At 44.1% G+C, this 22,908-nt stretch overlaps 1 protein-coding gene across 1 annotated transcript in view; it reads left to right on the top strand.

Moving 5' to 3' along the window:
• Window positions 1-982: 982 nt before the first annotated feature.
• LOC147970560 (uncharacterized) overlaps window positions 983-22,908 on the top strand; it is an 80,281-nt gene continuing 58,355 nt past the window's right edge. Inside the window, exon 1 of the mRNA XM_087523486.1 lies at window positions 983-1,396. Within this exon, the coding sequence (XP_087379612.1) occupies window positions 983-1,396 (414 nt within the window). The remainder of the gene's footprint in view (window positions 1,397-22,908) is intronic.

Genomic DNA, 22,908 nt, shown 5'->3' with positions numbered 1-22,908 from the left:
ATATCACCTGCCGCCAGCGCTGGATTCTACTCACTGGTGGATGAACTTCGATGGCTCGAAGATGCGCACCGGCTTGGGAGCCAGCATCTTCCTCACCTCTTCCAAAGGCAACATGCTCAAGTACACGTTGCAGATCCACTTTGCCGCCTCCAATAACGTGGTTGAGTATGAGGCACTCGTCCACGGGCTCCAGCTAGCAAGGAGATCAGCCTCCGCTGAATTCTATGCTACAGTGACTCGGACATGGTGGTCCAGCAGTCGTCCGGTAACTGGGACGCCAAGGACGCAAACATGGCAAGCTACCGCTTCCCTGTCCAGCAAATTAGTGGGCACTTCGACGGGTGTGAGCTCCTCCATGTGCCATGGGCCGACAACGAGCAAGCCGACACCCTGGCACGGATTGGTTCCACCCGGCAAGCTACACCAACTGGGGAGCCGGCATCGTCCTCACCTCTCCCAAAGACGACAAGCTCAAGTACATGCTGCAGATCCACTTCGCCGCCTCCAACAACGTGGCCGAGTATGAGGCACTCATCCACGGGTTCTGGCTAGCCAAGGAGATCGGCATCCGCCAAATTCTATGCTACGACGACTCGGACTTGGTGGTCGAGCAGTCTTCTGGCGACTGGGATGCCGAGGACGCAAACATGGCAAGCTACTGCCTCCTCGTCCAGCAAATTAGTGGGCACTTCGATGGGCGTGAGTTCCTCCATGTGCCACGGGCCGACAACGAGCAAGTCGAGGCCCTGGCGCAGATTGGTTCCACCCGGCAAGCTATACCAGCCAGCGTCTCCCTCCAATACCCGCGCAAGCCGTCTATCAAGCCCTCGCTGGAATCAGAGTCCATCTTCGTTCCGGCTGACCCCGGAGCAGTCGGATCCGACTTGGGGACTTCAATAGTCGGCCTGGGGTTGCAGCACACGGCCTGGGGGCTGCAGTAGTCTGCCCGGGCATTGCGGCACCCAAACCCGGCCCGGGGACTATGACGGTCAGCCCGGGGACTTCGTCGATGCAGCAAGCAGCAGCCGACTCCGACCCGCCGCCTCCCAACCCGGTCACCCCGGTGTCAGTTGCTATCATGGTAGTGGTAGAAGTTCCATCCTATGCGCATCCCATCCTCAAATTTATGGTGAGCCGAGAGCTACCAGCCGACAAGATCTTAGCCCGGCAGGTGCAACGCCGGGCAGCAGCATACACAATAGTCAACAGAGAACTGGTCAGGCGTAGTGTGACTGGCGTCTTCCAGCACTGTGTGGAGCCAGAGAAAGGCATAGCAATCCTCAGGGATATCCATGAGGGCGAATGTGGCCACCGTGCTGCCTCTAGATCCCTCATCGCCAAAGCTTTCCGCCATGGTTTCTTCTGGACGACTGCTTTGGACGACGCTAAGGAGTTGGTACGCAAGTGCAAGGGGTGCCAGCGCTTCAGCTCCAAGCAACACCTACCGGCTTCTGCACTCAAGACCATCCCCTCACTTGGCCATTTGCCGTATGGGGGTTGGACATGGTGGGCCCGTTCAAGACAGCACGTGGCGGCCTGACCCATCTGTTGGTCGCCTGGACAAGTTCACAAAGTGGATCGAAGCAGAGCCAATCAAGAAACTAAATGGTCTGACTGCTATCACATTCATCGCAAACATCACCATTCGGTATGGCTTTCCGCATAGCATCATCACTGACAATGGCACAAATTTCGCCAAAGGGGCCTTGGCCCGTTTCTGCGCGATGCAGTGCATTTGATAGGACTTAGCGTCTGTTGCCCATCCGCAGTCAAACGGCTATTGGGGAACGTAGCATGCAATTTTAAAAATTTCCTACGCTCACGCAAGATCTATCTAGGAGATGCATAGCAACGGGAGGGGGAGAATGTGTCTATGTACCGTCGTAGACCGAAAGCGGAAGCGTTTGACAACGCGGTTGATGTAGTCGAACTTCTTCTTGTTCTGACCAATCAAGCACCGAACGTACGGCACCTTCGAGTTCTGCACACATTCAGCTCGATGACGTCCCTCAAACTCTTGATCTAGCAAAGTGTCGAGGGAGAGTTCCGTCAGCACGACAGCGTGGTGACGGTGATGGTGAAGTGATCCGCGAAGGGCTTCGCCTAAGCACTACGTGAATATGACCGGAGGCGTAAACTATGGAGGGGGTGCCGCACACGGATAAGAATGTTTGTTGTGTGTCCTAGGCACCACTCCCCACATATATATAGGTGGGAGGGGGACAACCATGGGGCGCCCCAAGTAGGAGGAATCCTACTTGGGGCCTTGTCTAATTCGGCACCCCTTACCATCTTTTCTGGAGAGGGAAGGAAAGGGGAGAGAGGAGGGAACGAAGGGGGAGGCGGAATTGCCTCCCCTTCCTTCTCTCTTCCCCATTTCCTTCCCCGTTCCTATTCGGCCAGCAAGGGGGCACAACAGCCCATGTTGGCTGCTGTGTTTCCCCTTTTGGCCCAATAGGCCCATATAGTTTGCCGGGGGTAGCTCGAAACCCCTTCTGGTGACCCGATAGATACCTGGTACCCCCGGAACACTTCCGGTGTCCAAATACTATCGTCCTATATATGAATCTTTACCTCTCGGCCATTTTGAGACTCTTCGTCATGTCCGTGATCTCATTCGGGACTCCGAACAACATTCGGCCACCAAATCACATAACTCATATAATACAAATCATCATCGAACGTTAAGCGTGCGGACCCTACGAGTTTGAGAACTATGTGGACATGACCGAGACACCTCTCCGGTCAATAACCAATAGCGGAACCTGGATGCTCATATTGTCTCCCACATATTCTATGAAGATCTTTATCGGTCAATACATATGTTACTTGCTCGAGATTCGATCGTTGGTATCTCCATACCTAGTTCAATCTCGTTACCGGCAAGTCTCTTTACTCGTTCCATAATGCATCATCCCGCAACTAACTCATTAGGCACATTTCTTGCAAGGCTTATTATGATGTGCATTACAGAGAGGGCCTAGAGATACATCTCCGATATACGGAGTGACAAATCCTAATCTCGATCTATGCCAACCCAACAAACACCTTTCGAGATACCTGTATAGCATCTTTATAATCAGCCAGTTACATTGTGATGTTTGATAGCACACAAGGTATTCCTCCGGCATCCGGGAGCTGCATAATCTCATAGTCAAAGGAATATGTATAAGTCATGAAAAAAGCAACAACAATAAAACTTAACGATCATTATGCTAAGCTAACGGATGGGTCTTGTCCATCACATCATTCTCCTAATGATGGGATCCTACTTATCAAATGACAACACATGTCTACGGTTAGGAAACTTAACCATCTTTGATTAACGAGCTAGTCTAGTAGAGGCTCACTAGGGATACGGTGTTTTGTCTATGTATCCACACATGCATCAAGTTTCCGGTTAATACAATTCTAGCATGAATACTAAACATTTATCATGATATAAGGAAATATAAAATAACAACTTTATTATTGCCTCTAGGGCATATTTCCATCAGTCTCCCACTTGCACTCGAGTCAATAATCTAGTTCACATCGCCATGTGATTTAACACCAATAGTTCACATCTTTATGTGATTAACACCCATAGTTCACATCACCATGTGACCAACACCCGAAGGGTTAACTAGAGTCAGTAATCTAGTTCACATCACTATGTGATTAACACCCAAAGAGTACTAAGGTGTGATCATGTTTGGCTTGTGAGAGAGGTTTAGTCAACGGGTCTGTCACATTCAGATCCGTATGTATTTTGCAAATTTCTATGTCTATAATGCTCTGCATGGAGGTACTCTAGCTAATTGCTCCCACTTTCAATATGTATCGAGATTGAGACTCAGCGTCACCTGGATCGGTGTAAAAGCTTACATCGACGTAACTCTTTACGATGAACTCTTTATCACCTCCATAACCGAGAAATATTTCCTTAGTTCTCTAAGGATACTTTTGACCGTTGTGCAGTGATCTACTCCTAGATCATTATTGTACCCCCTTGTCAAACTCATGGCAAGGTACACAATAGGTCTGGTACACAGCATGGCATATCGTATAGAACCTATGGCTGAGGCATAGGGAATGACTTTCATTCTCTCTATCTTCCACCGTGGTTGGGCTTTGAGTCTTACTCAACTTCACACCTTGTAATATAGGCAAAAACCCTTTCTTTGAATGATCCATTTTGAACTTCTTCAAAACTTTATCAAGGTATGTGCTTTTTGAAAGTCCAATTAAGCGTCTTGATCTATCTCTATAGATCTTGATGCTTAATATATAAGTAGCTTCACCGAGGTCTTTCATTGAAAAACTTTTGTTCAAGTATCCTTTTATGCTTTCCAAAAATTCTAATTCATTTCCAATCAACAATATGTCATCCACATATAATATTAGAAATGCTACAGAGCTCCCACTCACTTTCTTGTAAATACAGGCTTCTTCGAAAGTCTGTATAAAACCATATGCTTTGATCACATATCAAAGCGTATATTCCAACTCCGAGATGATTGCACCAGTCCATAAATGGATCGTTGGAGCTTGCACACTTTTTTAGCACTTTTGGGATCGACAAAACCTTTAAAGAATGCACTTTTGACGTCCATTTGCCAGATTTCATAATTATAAAATGCGGCACTTGCTAACATGATTTGGACAGACTTAAGCATCGCTACGGGTGAGAAGGTCTCATTGTAGTCAACTCCTTGAACTTGTCGAAAACCTTTTGCAACAAGTTGAGTTTTGTAGGCAGTAACATTACCATCAGAGTCAATCTTCTTCTTGAAGATCCATTTATTCTCTATGGCTCGCCGATCATCAGGCAAGTCAACCAAAGTCCACACTTTGTTCTCATACATGGATCCTATCTCAGATTTCATGGCCTCAAGCCATTTATTGGAATATAGGCTCATCATCGCTTCCTCATAGTTCGTAGGTTCGTCATGGTCTAGTAACATGACTTCCAGAACAGGATTATCGTACCACTCTGGAGCAGAACATGCTCTGGTTGACCTATGAGGTTCGGTAGTAACTTGATCTGAAGTTTCATGATCATTACCATTAGCTTCCTCTCTAGTTGGTGTACGCATCACTGAAACTGATTTCAGCGATGAGCTACTTTCCAATTCGAGAGAAGGTACAATTACCTCATCAGGTTCTACTTTCCTCCCACACACTTCTTTTGAGAGAAACCCCTTCGCTAGAAAGTATCCATTCTTAGCAACAAAAATCTGGCCTTCGGATCTGTGATAGAAGGTGTACCCAACAGTTTCTTTTGGGTATCCTATGAAGACGCACTTCTCCGATTTTGGTTCGTGCTTATCAGTTTGAAACTTTTTCAGATAAGCATCGCAACCCCAAACTTTAAGAAACAACAACTTTGGTTTCTTGCCAAACCATAGTTCATATAGTGTCGCCTCAACGGATTTAGATGGTGCCCTATTTAATGTGAATGCAGCTGTCTCTAATGCATAACCCCAAAATGATAGTGATAAATCGGTAAGAGACATCATAGATCACACCATATGTAATAAAGTACGGTTACGACATTCGGACACACCATTACGCTGTGGTGTTCCAGGTGGCGTAAGTTGGGAAACTATTCCACATTGTTTTAAATGAAGGCCAAATATTTGCCTCCGTGATCAGATTGTAGAAACTTTATTTTCTTGTTACGATGATTATCCACTTCACTCTGAAATTCTTTGAACTTTTGCAATGTTTCAGACTTGTGTTTCATCAAGTAGATATACCCATATCTGCTCAAATCATCTGTGAAGGTCAGAAAATAACGATACCCACCGCGTGCATCAACACTCATTGGACCGCATACATCGGTATGTATTATTTCCAATAAGTCATTGGCTCGCTCCATTGTTCCAGAGAATGGAGTTTTAGTCATCTTACCCATGAGGCATGGTTCACAAGTATCAAATGATTCATATTCAAGTGATTCCAAAAGCCCATCTGCATGGAGTTTCTCTGTGTGCTTTACACCAATATGCCCTAAATGGCAGTGCCACAAATACGTTGCATATCATTATCAACTTTGCATCTTTTGGCATCAACATTATGAATATGTGTATCACTACGATCGAGATTCAATAAACCATTTACATTGGGTGTATGACCATAGAAGGTTTTATTCATGTAAACAGAACAACAATTATTCTCTGACTTAAATGAATAACTGTATTGCAATAAACATGATCCAATCATATTCATGCTCAACGCAAACACGAAATAACATTTATTTAGGTCCAACACTAATCCCGAAGGTAGAGGGAGTGTGTGATGGTGATCCTATCAACCTTTTAATCACTTCCAACAGACATCGTCACCTCGCCCTTAACTAGTCAATGTTCATTTTGTAACTCCTATTTCGAGTTACTACTCTTAGCAACTGAACCGGTATCTAATACCCTGGGGTTACTATAAACACTAGTAAAATACACATCAATAACATGTATATCAAATATAACTTTGTTCCCTTTGCCATCCTTCTTATCCACCAAGTATTTGGGGTAGTTCTGCTTCCATTGACCATTTCCTTTGCAGTAGAAAAGCACTCAGTTTCAGGCTTAGGTCTAGCTATGGGCTTCTTCACGGGAGTGGCAACTTACGTGTCATTCTTCTTGAAGTTCCCTTTCTTTTCCTTTTCCCTTTTTCTTGAAACTAGTGGTCTTGTCAACCATCAACACTTTATGCTTTTTCTTGATTTCTACCTTCACCGATTTCAGCATTGTGAAGAGCTCGTGAATTGCTTTCATCATCCCTTGCATATTATTGTTTATCACGAAGTTCTAGTAGCTTGGTGATAGTGACTAGAGAACTCTGTCAATCACTATCTTATCTGGAAGATTAACTCCCACTTGATTCAAGCGATTGTACTACCCAGACATTCTGATTACATGCTCACTGGTTGAGCCATCCTCCTCCATCTTGTAGGCAAAGTACTTGTCAAAGGTCTCATACCTCTCGACATGGGCATGAGTCTGAAATACCAATTTCAACTCTTGGAACATCTTATATGCTCCGTGGCATTCAAAACATTTTTCAAGTCCCAGTTCTAAGCCGTAAAGCATGGTGCACTAAACTATCAAGTAGTCATCATACCGAGCTTATTCAAACATTCATAACGTCTGCATCTGCTCATGCAATAGGTCTGTCACCTAAAGGTGCATCAAGGACATAACTCTTCCGTGCAGCAATGAGGATAATCCTAAGATCACGGACCCACACTACAAAAAAATACACTTTCGTGATGATACGTGTTTGTCACGGTAGGTCACATTTTTTGTCATGCATGTACATCCATGACGATTTTATGATAGAATCAAGATAGTCATACCTGTGCTGTCGTAGAAGTGTTCCATGACATTACCGAAATTATCATCATGAAAGTGTCCACTTCCATGAGGATAAATCATGCGTCATGGAAGTGCTTTCGTCAAGGGTGACCAACACGTGGCATCCACCGTAGCGGGTCGCCGTTAAGCTATCGGGTTCTAGTTTGGATCCGATAACCCGTTAACAGCCCCGACCAATGGGGATTTTCCACGTGTAAAATTCTCATTCGCCGGATAATGCACGTGTCAGCTAATCGTTGGAACAAATGTCATTCCTACAATGGATGGAAGACGCATATGATATGTCGACACGTGGCACAACCCAATAGTGGCCCATTTTAGGTAAAAAGGCTAGCCCAGCTAAAGGCCCACCATTTTTTTGACACTCGTGGGTTGGCCCATTAAGAACCTGCCATGTTTTGGGTTAAATTAAGGCCCATACCATATCAGGCCCATTCACAGCCTGTCGTGTTTTGGGCCAAATTACAACCCATATCGGGTCAGGCCCGTTAACAGGCCACTGTTCTTTTGGGCCCATTCTAAGACAGGTTTGTATTTCAGCCTGTTAAATGCTCGTTTACCAGTTCGGTCCGATAATAGTTTCCGCTTGTTAGCGGCCCGTGGTGCCTCTGGGACGCTGTCGGCCCGGTTTAACTTTAGGCCATTTAATGGTCCATGCAGAAACTGGGCTATTTCTTATCCGAAGTAACTTTAGGCCTCTTAATGGCCCATAGTCTTCGTGGATAAATTTCAGCCCAATTGGCCTATCGGCCTGTTAATGGCCAGTGTAACAGTTGGGCCTAATTACAACCCGCGTTGAATCCGAACTGCTTACAGCCCATCTGATAATGGCCTATGACACTTTTGGGCCTATGGCCCGCATGGATACCGGCGTGCTTAAAGCCCATAATTGTATTGGGCCAAACAGGCTCGAGATCTATTTTGGCCTCTTAACTACTCATCCTATTTGGGCCCAACATGGGCCTTAGGCAGTTTTGGGCTGTATTGGCCAATTAATTTTTTGGCTCAACGCTAGCCCAATCTAGGTTTTATCCTGTTAAAAGACCATGGTATTCTCTGGCCCAGCTGGCCAGAGCTTTACTCGGCATGTTAAAGGCGGGAAACTACTATAGGTTTAGACCTGCTAATGGCCCAAGATGATTATAGGCCCACGTTTTGGCCCATATCAGTAACGGGCCGGCCTGAAGACCGACAAAACTGAGATCCACTGAACCTTCCAGCCTAAATTACAGCATAGCGACCAAAGAATAAACCTAGACTATAAAATAAAGAAATTACGGCATATTACATCCACTAGGAATCAAAATTCGCTACCGGTGATAATAAAGCGCAACGTGACCGCAGATTACTTACACTGGGCATCAAAGGTCGCCGCCAGTGCATATAAACGCACTGACAAAAGAATATACAAAACTGAGAGCACTTCTGAAAGCACTAGGCCTGTCTAGGACGGGCCCCGCAAGCAGCCGAACAAGATGATGAGACCTCGGTTGTGTCAACGATAGATGCTCCATCCCTAGATGTATGGCACCATAGTGTGCAAGGCAGTCCTCTGACATCTTCATTGCATCTTTGACTTCAAGTCAGAGCTGAGCTGAAGCGAGCCTTTACGCTTTAAGTTGAGACTGAAGAAGTCGGACTGATTAAGGCAGTGACTGCATAGAGGTTGTCTCACACCTGCTGGTGAGTAGCTTCAACTCATTGTCTTCATCAAGACAGGACCTTGGGGTCATCTTGCTGTCCTCAACATGGTTTGGATCACTATCTTTCCTAAAGTTCTGACTGGCATAAGAGATACGAATTATATAAGCAAATAAATGCATTAGTTCTGCATAAGGAACATGTTTTTACAACTACAATTTAAAACTGGTAGTTGTTGCAAACATCCAATGAGATGTAAACAGCAAAGTAAACAGCAGTGGAGGAAATGATGCCTATCCAAATCTATACTAGAACAAACTTTGAAGGCTTGAGAAGGATGAACTTACATTACATGTTGATGAGGGCTAGACAAAGCCCTTCTCCATGTTGATGGAAGGATAAGTCAATAAATTCCCCAAAGAAAATTCTTTATAAGCATCGCCATTATTCTAGATTTTGCAAAGAGTAAATATAGATCAAATAATATTGGAAGAAACAAAGGATAATGAAGCTCAGGTGCAGATTGATGATACATAATCATATAGCAATTAATTAAGTACATCATTACAAGGCAAAAGGTACTAACAAGAGGAATGCATACATCAACGTGTGCAGTGGCATTGGCTTTATTCAACATTTTGGTAAGAGTAAATGTAGATATGATAATTTGGAGAAAGTGGAGGGCAGGGTAGATAAGATGCAGAGTAATGCTAGGCAGTCAACTATCTCGCGATGCAAGTACAGTAATACCACCACCATCCATTATTACTTGTCGCTCAAATGGATGTATCTAGCACTATTAAGTTCTAAATACATCCAACTGATCAACAATCAATTCAATACAGATGGAGTACATGACAACATGTACTTACATGAGCAATCCAAAACTTCATAACCATTGTGTTAATTCCACATTTATCTAAGAGTAAATATAGATCTTATAATTTCAAGCAAAGAGAGGATAAATAAGCAAACATTTACAGTGATGCTACATAAACAAATAGCAATGAGTGTAAGTATGCTGGCAAAGGGCAAGAGGTACTGACAAGAGCAATGCAGAGCCCAGTATTGTTGTGAGATCATATGATCCTTTGAGCAAGGTGATTCGTCTGAAATTAGTTTTGATACAAGAGAGAAGGTAAGGCACATGCAGAAATTTAGGAATTCAAATTTTGAATTGATATCATAGACAGTACCTAACGTGGGGCTCTCTGCAGTTCTAATAGGGGCTTGGCCAATGGAGTAGGGGTAAAGTGTGGTACAGTTGGGCCTGTGTTTTATGTGGTTGCTGATCTATCTGATTTAACAGGTATCACTACCTTTTCCAAATACCTAGTTTGTACTACTTGAGGATCTGCACTCACCCTCTTCCTTTTGGACATCTATTACGAAAGAACAACATTTGACTGGAAAAACATAGTATGAAGGCACATGGAATAGGTACATAAAATGGATAGGTATGGCATATACTCATATATGATGCTTAAACTAAGTAGATGGTGTAACAAAGTAGAAGTAATGCAAGAGGTCAGATGCAAAATATGTGCGACACATACAACCTTGCCAAGTTTGAGCAAGCACCTTGATGGGTGAATAAGATAGGCCATCCTCCACCATGACAAGTTTGTTAGCCAGTGGATTGTTCCGCAATATTCCTCTCGTGCGCCCATTCTCATATTCATTTTGATAATGTTCAATACCTGACATGCATGAAAACATAAAAACAAGTGAGATTATCTTTATAATGTAGAAGTGATTCTAATCCAATACTGCCTCCCTGTAAACCCCTTTGTTCTATCTCTGCAATTCTTCTGAGAGATGCCATGCATGCTGTAATTTGGTGTGTGCATTAATATAATGTGGCCTACAACTCAAAATATGAGAGCTCCAGAAGTGATGATACTTCGCAGATGACAGCTTCAACATATAGTAAAGAAGAACAAGTCGACCTGACGATAGATTCAAAATATACTAAGGGAGAACAACTCGACCTGACCAGACGACCGCAAATGTCTCTACTACTCTTCCCAACAAGGAACATACTTATTAAAGAAGAGAAGAGGATCATATTAAAGAATAGCAGAAGAGCAAGCAGATTGAAGATATTGCAAGTCTTTCTATACAATGTCGGTTGCCCACCCATGATGAACTAGAGCGCATAGAGAAATACTATTCCTTCCGGTCTCTCCATATGTGGATCACATGCATTTCGAACTAAAGTAGGAACATTTAGCTGACCAATTATGGCACCCCGGCTCAGAGCAACCGGTTTACCTTGCATTGCCAGCCCAGAGATCTTGTCTTCTGGCAATACACAACATCTTGGTACAGAAAGCAACCGCTTTATTGATACTAGCGGAACATAGTTCATATTACAACAAGTTGCGAGGCCAAGCAGCACACATGGTGCGGACGAACAATATGTTCATTATTTAGTGAACATAAAGGGGCCTCGATCATGACAACTATGCGGAAGCGGAATGACGATGAAGCGGGACTCCATAGCACAGGGACACCGATGTGGACACGATCTAGACTCGGACAACACTCCTTTCCAACGAGACTTTCCTGAAAGCTGGCATGACACGCCAGGTCAGTACATTGAATGTACTTGCAAGCTCACAACAATCATAAACATAATGACAAACAATATCATGATAATTAAACCATTTTCTCATTAATGCAAACTCATACTTGGGATGTAGTGCTCATAATCTCATGACTTAAGTCCCTCGGACTTGCTTACCAGACGGTGATCCTTCTTGGACCACAAACTGACCAACATCTTGGTCTTTATTTGGGTTACTGCGTAACCAAACCGTGATCATACTCGGATCACAAACTGACCAAAAACTTGGCCTCTAGCATCAAGATGATTTCTCAACCATCCTCTCTCCAACAGTGCAAGATTATTATCTTAGTGTGCAAAATTATTTAAACGTTCATCCGTGGTGTGACCTACTTTCGAGCTTGTCTGTAACCGTGGACTCGGCTATCGATAGATTTAATACACTCTGCAGAGCTAGCGCACTGTACCCACACCTCGGAACCCATGGCCTCGCACTCCCATTCGGGTGGAACAACGGCATTCCGACAGAAGCCCTCCATTCCCATGACACTCTCCCGGCCACTCCGACTCACTCCCCACTGGGCTTAGTCATGGGTGGCCCCGTGCCTACCAAAGACACCAACGGCCATCATCGTAGCAAAACATAAACGGTAGCAAATGGGGACAAGGTACCATATCAACAACGGGCACACAAGGTTATGTCTGCTTACCGGGCTAGGGTACTGCACGCCCATAACCTTCCCACATTGGAGGCACCGACCAATGGCATGACAACGGACCAAATAAAGGCCTTCCCACAAAGGCAAATGTGGTAGCACTGGGGAAGATCTCGATTCAGTGGCACCATGACCCGATCAACGATATGTTCAAGTTGAATTATTATCATGTTCAACTTAAAGTGAAAGTAACCGGTGTCATGATATGCCATGAAAATGCAACATGAATATATATGCACCACATATCATCGGAAATAACTGAATCAACTTCATCAAATGCTAAGCATAGATCTCAACGACTCACAACACCTCTCCGGTTATGTTTACTTAGCAAATTAACCATGACCATATCTTAGCATAAATCTTTTCTGTCTTAAGAAAATATTAAACTAACTAATTCCTTTTTACATAAACATATTACTTCTTCATAAGAAAACATTACTTCTAATGACTTAAACTAACCTAGTTAGTTGTAAACTTATGTAAACTAACCTATCAACTTAAACAAGCATCCAACAGAATACAAATATATACTTTAGTGGATTAAATGCATGGATTAAATCATTTGTTCCAGTTGAAAAAATCACAAATATTGCAATGGCACCATGAAAATGTTGCTGTGGCTTGCCTTAGTGCAGGTGAGGGTCACACTCCTCGTGTTGATCCTCAAGACAAGCTTCACCTTCTGGAAAAAATATAAACACAAAAATAAAACATCAAGAATCACTCTGAAATTCGCCAGAAAATCTAGATAGCAGAGAAAACTCTCATTTTGGTGTGCTACTAGATCTTTTCACTAAGAACACAATGCAAAAAGAATCAATTCATTTGGACTTGTGGTTAAATAGTTGTGGCTGTTTGAATCTCTCTGGAATATTTTGAATTTGATTTAAATAAACAGAACTGGGGGTGACGTCGAAGGCGTAAACCCCATGGGCGCCACCACTCGTACCGCTTCGGGCGCGGCCAGAGTGGCTGACTAGCGGGCCCCACTAGCTAGGTGAGATGGAGGGGAAGGGGAAACAGAGTGCGGCGGGGCTCCACCAGAGCACATGCCAATGAGGAGGGCATCTTGGCCAGAGCTAGAGGGAGGGATCGAAGGAGAAGACAAAGGCGCGCCTGCCCATACCCGTAGATTAGCTAGGGGTGGTCGGACGGCGTCAGAAACGACCTCTCCAACAGCGACAAAGAGCGGGGGTCACCGGAGTTGGAGATGACAGCGACCAGAGGCGGCACCAGAGGCTCTAATCGGGCGGGACGGCACCACCGAAGCATGACGGAGGCCCTGGAAGGGTGGACCGAGCCTGGGAGGGGGTGGAGCTGCTGAGAAAACCCGAGGGGATCACCGGCGAGCTCGAGCTCGGGGACGGCGGCCCGCGGCCTACCCGGCCAAGCTACGACTTCCTACTGGCTGGTAGAGTGTGTGGGAGGAGTGGATGATGCTCGAGAAGGCTGGGGAGGGCTGTATTTATAGCCGAGCGAGATGAGGGGTTCGGGCTCCGTCGGAGGACACCAGGACACGGCGCCTGGCGACGAATGGCGTCAGTGAGCAAGGAAGAAGGCGATGCAGCTCACGCGGGCACTGTGGGCGAGCGGAGAAGAGCACAGGAGCGAGGGGGTGGCGACGAACACAGTGCGCGGTGCACCGTTGGGTTGGCCGGACCGCGCCTGTGCTTGATGCAGCGAGCTCCGGTGTCGGCGAGCGCTAGGAGGTAGTTAAGGGGGTCGGGACGATGATCATGGCGAAGTTTGGCAAGGCGCGGCAGGCGGGGAAGCGAGCATGCGCTCAACAGCTAAAAGCACAAGTGCTCTATGGGTGATTTTGATAATTAATGACAACATATCTCTTGTTGGACTAATACTTTTACCTAGTATGTTTCAAACAAGTTCAACAAATTAAGTGGCATGGACTAAAGGATGTGGAACCCCTTCAAGATGCTAAGGACAAAGGATTAGCTCAAGCTTCAAGATCAAGACTCTACATTTTCTATTTTAGTGATCCAAGATCACATTGAGTCTATAAGAAAAGCCAATACTATCAAGAGGGGATAAGGTGTTGCGTAATCGCTTGCTTGCTCAAAGTGCTTAGTGATATGCTCCAAAACCCTCAACTACCTTACCCACATCCACATATGACCTAAACCAAAATTCAAACTCGGCCCCACCGATTCTTTCTATCCGGCGCCACCGAGTTCAAATGTCATAGCCACTGCCACAAACCCTAGGCAAATCGGTTTCACCGATAGGGATCTCGGTCTCACCAAGATGGGATTGTAATCTCTCTATGTATGTCCATTACCAAAATCGTTCCCACCGAGATTGAGCAATCGGTACTACCGAGATTACAATGCAAACTTTCTGGTTAGCTTATTACCAAAATCGGTCCCACCGAGTTTGTGTAATCGGTCTCACCAAGTTTGCCTGACCAACTCTCTGGTTAGCTTATTACCAAAATCGGCCCTACCGAGTTTTTGTAATCGGTCTCACCGAGATTACGTTATGCCCTAACCCTAACCATATCGGTCCTACCGAGTTGCATCTCAGTCCCACCAAAAATCCTAACGGTCACTAGGTTTGCTAAATCGGTCTGACCGAGTTTCTCAATTCGGTCTCACCGAGATTGGTAAATTGTGTGTAACGGTTAGTTTTTGTGTGGAGGCTATATATACCCCTCCACCCACTCTTCATTCGTGGAGAGAGCCCTCAGAACATACCTACACTTCCAATACACATTTTCTGAGAGAGAACCACCTACTCATGTGTTGAGGCCAAGATATCCCATTCCCACCATATGAATCTTTATCTCTAGCCTTCCCCAAGTTGCTTTCCACTCAAATCTTCTTTCCACCAAATCCAAATCCTGTGAGAGAGATTTGAGTGTTGGGGATACTATCATTTGAAGCACAAGAGCAACGAGTTCATCATCAACACACCATTTATTACTTCTTGGAGAGTGGTGTCTCCTAGATTGGCTAGGTGTCACTTGGGAGCCTCCGACAAGATTATGGAGTTGAACCAAGGAGTTTGTAAGGGCAAGGAGATCGCCTACTTCATGAAGATCTACCACTGGTGAGGCAAGTCCTTCGTGGGCGATGGCCATGATGGGATAGACAAGGTTGCTTCTTCGTGGACCCTTCGTGGGTGGAGCCCTCCGTGGACTCGCGCAACCGTTACCCTTCGTGGGTTGAAGTCTCCATCAACGTGGATGTACGATAGCACCACCTATCGGAACCACAAAAAAAACATCCGTGTCTCCAATTACGTTTGAATTCTCCAAACCCTTCCCTTTACATCCTTGCAAGTTGCATGCTTTACTTTCCGCTGCTCATATACTCTTTGCATGCTTGCTTGATATGTATTGTGTTTGTTAAACTTGTGCCATAACTGCACACTATAACTTTTGCTACTTAGTGTCTAATCACCCCCCTCTAGACACCCCTTCTCGATCCTTTCAATTGGTATCAGAGCGTTGGTCTCCATTGCCTTGGTTTAAATACCTTTGGAGGAAGATGGATGTGTCTACTTTGGGGAGTCTTAGACATAGAGTGCCTATTCTTGATGGAGAATATTTTCATGAGTGGAAAAATGAAATGCTTGAGATTTTCAATGAATATCACTTGAACAAGTACATTGCTAGCCCTTGTGCACCTCATATTGATCCCTTGCATCCCACACCCGAAGAGGATCTTGACATGATTCGCAATCTTAGAACCATCAATCTTATCATAAGAGGATTGCCCAAAAATTTGATTGCTAGTTTGCCTACTCTTGATTATGCCTATACTATATGGAAATTTCTTGAGGAATGATTTCCAGATTATTCCTTGAAAAATTTAGACGAAGTTCTCCATAAGTCTATTGCTTTGAGTAAGATGAATTCTAGTGATCCTAGCTTTGGTGATTATCTATTTGAGCTTACCAGTCTCATGCGTGCCGTAGGAAATGTTGGGATCATTAGCGATATCATATCCGAATCTATTAGAATTCATAAAGGTGACCATTGTGATGATCATTTGTCTAATGAATTACCCTCTCTAGGAATTGATCAATCACAAAATGATGTTGAACATGGATACTATGATGAGGATGATGATAGTGACTATGATCTCGATGATGCGATGAGACACTTTGGTCTTATGGCAAATCTTCGCGGCTACATGGCTGGAGGAAAGGAATGGGTCCTTGATAGTGGATGTACTGATCATATGACTGGGGATAAAGACATGTTACGTGAGCTTGCTGGAAACGATGACCCTCGAAAGTATGTCACTTTTGGTGATAATTCAAAGGGTAAAGTGGTTGGCCTTGGTAAGGTGGCCATCTCACATGATAGCTCCATACAAAATGTCATGCTCGTTGAATCTCTTGGCTACAACTTACTTTAAGTATCTAGACTTGCTAATTTCGGTTTCAATGTCCTATTTACTGAAGTAGACTGCCAAGTGTTTCGTAGAGATAATCATAAAATGGTCTTTACCAGTATACGTAGAGGAGATCTTTACATTGTTGATTTCACTAAAAGACTCAACCTAGAACTTGCTTAATTGCTAAATCTTCTAAAGGCTGGTTGTGGCATAGAAGGCTAGGCCATGTGGGCATGCGAAACCTTGACAAACTCATTAAAGGAAATCATATCCTTGGCGTTAACGATGTCATATTTGACGAGGATAGACTTTGTAGTGCTTGTCAACCAGGGAAACAAGTTGGAGGAAGTCATCGCGCTAAGAACATCATGACCACAAGAAAACCACTCGAGCTACTTCACATGGAACTCCTTGGTCCAAATGCCTACAAGAGTCTCGGTGGCAACTCATTTGGTCTAGTCATAGTTGATGATTTTTCAAGATTTACGTGGGTGTTCTTTCTTGATGACAAATCGCAGGTCCAAAAGGTCTTCAAAAACTTTGCTAGGAAGGCCCAAAATCAATTTGACATGAAGATCAAGAAGGTTCGGAGCGACAACGGAACGGAGTTCAAGAACACAAATGTAGACACCTTTCTTGACGAAGAAGGGACTACACATGAGTTCTCGGCTACGTACACACCTCAACAAAATGGAGTTGTTGAGAGGAAGAACCAGACTCTTATCGAGATGGCAAGAATGATGCTTGATGAGTACAAGACGCCAAAACACTTTTGGGCGGAAGCAGTTGAGACCGCTTGTCATGCAACAAATCGCTTGTATCTTCACAAGCTACTCGGCAAGACGGCATACGAGCTCCTCACCGGTAACAAACCCCAAGTTGGATACTTTCGAGTATTCGAATCAAAGTGCTACATTCTTGATAAGCATCGTCGTTCTAAATTTGCTCCTAAGTCTCATGAAGGTTTCCTACTTGGTTATGGATCAAACTCTCACACATACCGTGTCTACAACAATTTCACCCGAAAGGTTGAAGAAACGGTAGATGTGAAGTTTGATGAATCTAATGGCTCGCAAGTAGAGCAATTGCCAATTGATGTAGGAGACAAAGATCCCTCGGAAGCAATCCAAGACTTGTCTATTGGCAAGATTCATCCAACAAAGATAAAGGAGAGTACCTCATCCGTCCAAGTGGAAGCTTCTACCTCATGACAAGGTGAACCAAGAGTTGATATGGAAGCATCCATGAGTGGGACACACCAAGATGAAGAAAATAAGGAAGTGCACCAAGACGAACGTCAACAGCCTCCTTCTCCACCACGACAAGAGAACGACAATGCTAACAATGAAGAAGGCCAAGAAGAAGAACAAGATGAAGAAGATGTTCAACCAAGACCCAAGCAAAAGCTTTCACGAGTTCGAGCATGAATTGCTAAAGATCATCCCGTGGATCAAATCTACAATGATATCCAAACCGGGAGAATCACTCGCTCTAAAACTCGTTTGGCTAACTTTTGTGAACATTACTCATTCATCTCTAGCATTGAACCTATGAAGGTTGAAGAAGCATTGGAGGATCCGGACTGGATAAACGCTATGCATGAAGAGCTACACAACATTGAGAGAAATCAAGTGTGGACTTTGGTCGAGAAGCCCGACAACAACCACAACATCATAGGTACCAAATGGGTCTTTCGCAACAAGCAAGATGAATATGGACAAGTGGTTCGCAACAAAGCACGTCTCGTCGCCCAAGGCTACACACAAGTCGAAGGTATGGACTATGGTGAGACATATGCTCACGTTGCTAGACTGGAGTCCATGCGCATCTTACTTGCCTATGCTAATCACCATGATATCACTTTGTACCAAATGGACATTAAAAGTGCTTTTCTAAATGGTGAAATTGAGGAGGAAGTTTATGTTAAGCAACCTCCCGGCTTTGTCAATCCTAAGAAACCTAATCATTTCTGCAAACTTCACAAAGCCCTTTATGGTCTTAAACAAGCTCCTAGAGCATGGTATAAATGCTTGAACAAGTTCCTTATTGAAAAAGGCTTTGAAATTGGAAAAATAGATTCTACTATTTTTACTAAAAGGGTTAATGGAGAACTATTTGTATGCCAAATTTATGTCGATGATATTATATTTGGATCAACTAACCCTCATTTTTGTGAAAATTTTGGGAAGCTAATGTCGGAGAAGTTTGAGATGTCTATGATGAGTGAACTCAAATTCTTTCTTGGTTTGCAAATCAAGCAAACCAAGGAAGGGACCTTTGTATCTCAAACAAAGTACACCAAGGACTTATTCAAGAAGTTCAATATGCAAGAATGCAAAGGTATGACTACACCCATGCCTACTAGTGGACATCTTGATTTGACCAAAGATGGTGAACCGGTTGATCAAAAAGTTTACTGCTCTATGATTGGTTCATTGTTATATCTGTGTGCTTCACGTCCCGATATCATGCTAAGTATGTGCATGTGTGCACGATATCAAGCTGCTCCTAAGGAATGTCATCTTAAGGCCGTGAAGAGGATACTGAGATACTTAATACATACACCAAATTTTGGCATTTGGTATCCAAAGGGGGCTTCCTTTGATCTTGTTGGCTACTCCGACTCAGACTATGCCAGTGACAAGGTTGATAGAAAGTCCACTTCGGGTACTTGTCAATTCCTTGGTAGATCTCTTGTGTCTTGGTCTTCCAAGAAACAAAACTCGGTATCCTTATCCACCGCCGAAGCGGAATACATTGCAGCTGGTTCATGTTGTGCTCAATTACTTTGGATGACCCAAACTCTTAAAGATTATGGGATATATGTGAAACATGTTCCATTACTTTGTGACAATGAAAGTGCTATCAATATTGCTCACAATCCCGTGCAACACTCTCAAACTAAGCATATTGAAGTTCGTCATCATTTCATTCGAGATCACGTTGCTAAGGGTGACATAAACCTTAAGCATGTTCGCACCGATAAGCAATTAGCGGATATATTCACTAAACCACTTGATGAGAAAATGTTTTGCAGGTTAAGAGGTGAATTGAACATCATTGATGCTTCAAACTTGTAGTAGGAACTCCATTGGATACATGCAAGACTTGAGCTTACGACTAATCACTTGATATTTCTCCTATGATGATTATCTTATGTCTTGAAAATTTGCATCTTGCATGTTATCTAACCCTTGTAGGTACTTGGATGAATCTAATTCTATGATATTGCAACTCACTCACATCTTGAGCAATCTCCACATCACCAAGTCTCTACACAATGGTGGTTGATGACAAGGAAGCACAAAACCTTTCAAACATATCCTTTGACAAATTCTATGTTGAGCTTCATGATTGTCATGTTGGATACACAAGTGCTCTTCCTTGCGAAAACTAACCCATGTAGGTAGATGAACTCAAAATCCAAAGGGTGCTCCCAACTCTTGATGGGCTACATCAACCTTGAGCAACCCACACAAGTTCAACTACATGATCAAGATCAACACCGCCACCCAAGGTATGTTATTCCATCTTAGAGTAGCTTTACTCCAAGTCATGAGTCAAAGCAACTCGACAAGATATGAATACATCAAGATACTTAAACAAAAAATGGTAACCCCGTTTTGAGCTTAAACGATGAGTATGACCTATGATCAAGTGATCTCACTTGACTCCTAAGTCAATATACTCTAACATAGGTGACTTTGTCACCGCCCAACTCTAGATGAATGTAACGCCCTCGATGCGGCTATATCTCCTACGTGTCGAAGCACGACTTAGAGGCATAACCGCATTGAAAGCAATGTCGCAAGTAAGGTAATCTTCAAAACAACCCATGTAAATAAATAAAAGGGGAAAAGATACATAGTTGGCTTACACTCGCCACATCACACAAATACATGAATAACATTACATTCATCCAATACACTCATGGTCCGACTATGGTACCAAAATAAAGATCAACCCCCACATGCGACAGAGTCCCCGATCGCCCCAACTGGGCACCACTGATCATCTGGGAAACAAACATAGTAACGGTGAGAGTCTTCGTCGAACTCCCACTTGAGCTCAGTCGTGTCATCTGGAACGGTATCGTCGGTCCCTGCATCTGGTTTTGGAAGTAAACTGTGAGTCATGGGGACTCAGCAACCTCACACCCTCGCGATCAAGACTATTTAAGCTTATAGGTAAGGCAAGGTATGATGTGGAGTTGCAGCAAGCGACTAGCATATATGGTGGCTAACATACGCAAATGAGAGCGAGAAGAGAAGGCAAAAGCACGGTCGAACAACTATGATCAAGGAGTGATCCTAGAACAACCTACGTCAAGCATTACTCCAACACCATGTTCGCTTCCCGGACTCCGTCGAGAAGAGACCATCACGGTTACACACGCGGTTGATTCATTTTAATTAAGTTAAGTTTTAGGTTATCTACAACCAGACATTAACAAATTCCCATCTGCCCATAACCGCGGGCACGGCTTTCGAAAGTTCAAATCCCTGCAGGGGAGTCCCAACTTAGCCCATCACAAGCTCTCACGGCCAACGAAGGATATTCCTTCTCTCGAGATATTCCGATCAGACTCGGCATCCCGGTTACAAGACATCCTCGACAATGGTAAAACAAGTCCATCAACACCGCTCGAATGTGCCGACAAATCCCGATAGGAGCTGCACATATCTCGTTCTCAGGGCACACTCAGATGAGCGCTCCATACAACTAAAACCAAACCTCGAGTTTCCCCGAGGGGGCGCTGCACAGGGCTCTAGTTTGGACCAACACTCAGAGGAGCACTGGCCCCGGGGGTTTAAATAAAGATGACCCTCGGGCTCCGGAAACCCAAGGGAAAAAGAGGATAGGTGGCAAATGGTAAAACCAAGGTTGGGCATTGCTGGAGGATTTTACTCAAGGCGAACTGTCAAGGGGTTCCCATTATAACCCAACCGTATAAGGAACGCAAAATCCGGGAACATAACACCGATATGACGAAAAACTAGGGCGGCAAGAGTGGAACAAAACACTAGGCAAAAGGCCGAGCCTTCCACCCTTTACCAAGTATATAGGTGCATTAAGATAAACAAGATAATATGGTGATATCCCAACAATAAACAATGTTCCAACAAGGAACGATCTCCAATCTTCACCTGCAACTAGCAATGCTATAAGAGGGGCTGAGCAAAGCGGTAACATAGCGAAACAACGGTTTGCTAGGACATGGTGGGTTAGACGTTTGACATGGCAATATGGGAGGCATGATAAGCAAGTGGTAGGTATCGTAGCATAGGCATAGCAAAAGAGCGAGCATCTAGCAAGCAAAGATAGAAGTGATTTCGAGGGTATGGTCATCTTGGCTGCAAAGCTTTCAGAGTTGCCTTGATCCTCGTAAGTGAACTCAACGGGCTCCTCGTTCACGAACTCGTCTCCCGGCTCTACCCAAACAAGAACAACAAGCAAAAGGAGCACAATCAACCACGTGCAATGCTCAAGCAACATGATGCAAACATGGTATGATATGCGGGATGCGGTAAGTGATGCATATGCAAGATTTGACAAGGAATGATTGAACCTGGCCTCAACGTGGAAATCCAAGAGTGACACTAGAAAGGTGAGGTGATTCCGGTTGAAATCAATATAAAGATCACCGGAATCGGATGCACGGTTTGGAAATGGCAAGCAAAACAAATATGGCACCGGTCTGCGATAATCAGCAAGGGACCAACTAAATGCATCAAGATAGATATGCTACAGCACTCAAACATGACAACAAAATACATGGCAGGGATCCACTCATGATGCTTGACAGAAGATGAACACTGAGCTACGGCTAATTCATCCAATAACAGATTCAAACAAGCATGGCAAAAGTGCAAATGATAACCGGTTTCAAACTTGGTGAAATTAACACAAGTCTAGAATTTATCATCAGGAAGCACACTTTAGAGCATGAAAACTAGATTCTACAGGAACTTAACATGGCAAAGCAAGGCATGGCACGAAGCTACTAAAAACACTTAACAAAAGTCCCTTAGTGACCTTGAGCCAAAAGGGATCAGAAAATACAATTGCAAGCATGTGAACATGGCAAAAACATAAACAGATTCAGACTTAGTGAAAAACTGGAGCATGCAAAACAGTTAACGAGTAGGCATGTTTACGAGCTCGATGCACTCACTACAGAGCATTGCATGACAAACTAAGCATACACTCATGAATAATACATGGCATAGGAGCTAGACATGGCAAGAACAACAACATAG

Source organism: Triticum urartu, chromosome 5A, assembly GCF_056163025.1.
Source record: "Triticum urartu cultivar PI428250 chromosome 5A, HENAU_Tu73, whole genome shotgun sequence".
NCBI classification, from domain to species: domain Eukaryota; kingdom Viridiplantae; phylum Streptophyta; class Magnoliopsida; order Poales; family Poaceae; genus Triticum; species Triticum urartu.
This window is presented reverse-complemented; position numbering and strand designations above follow the sequence as displayed.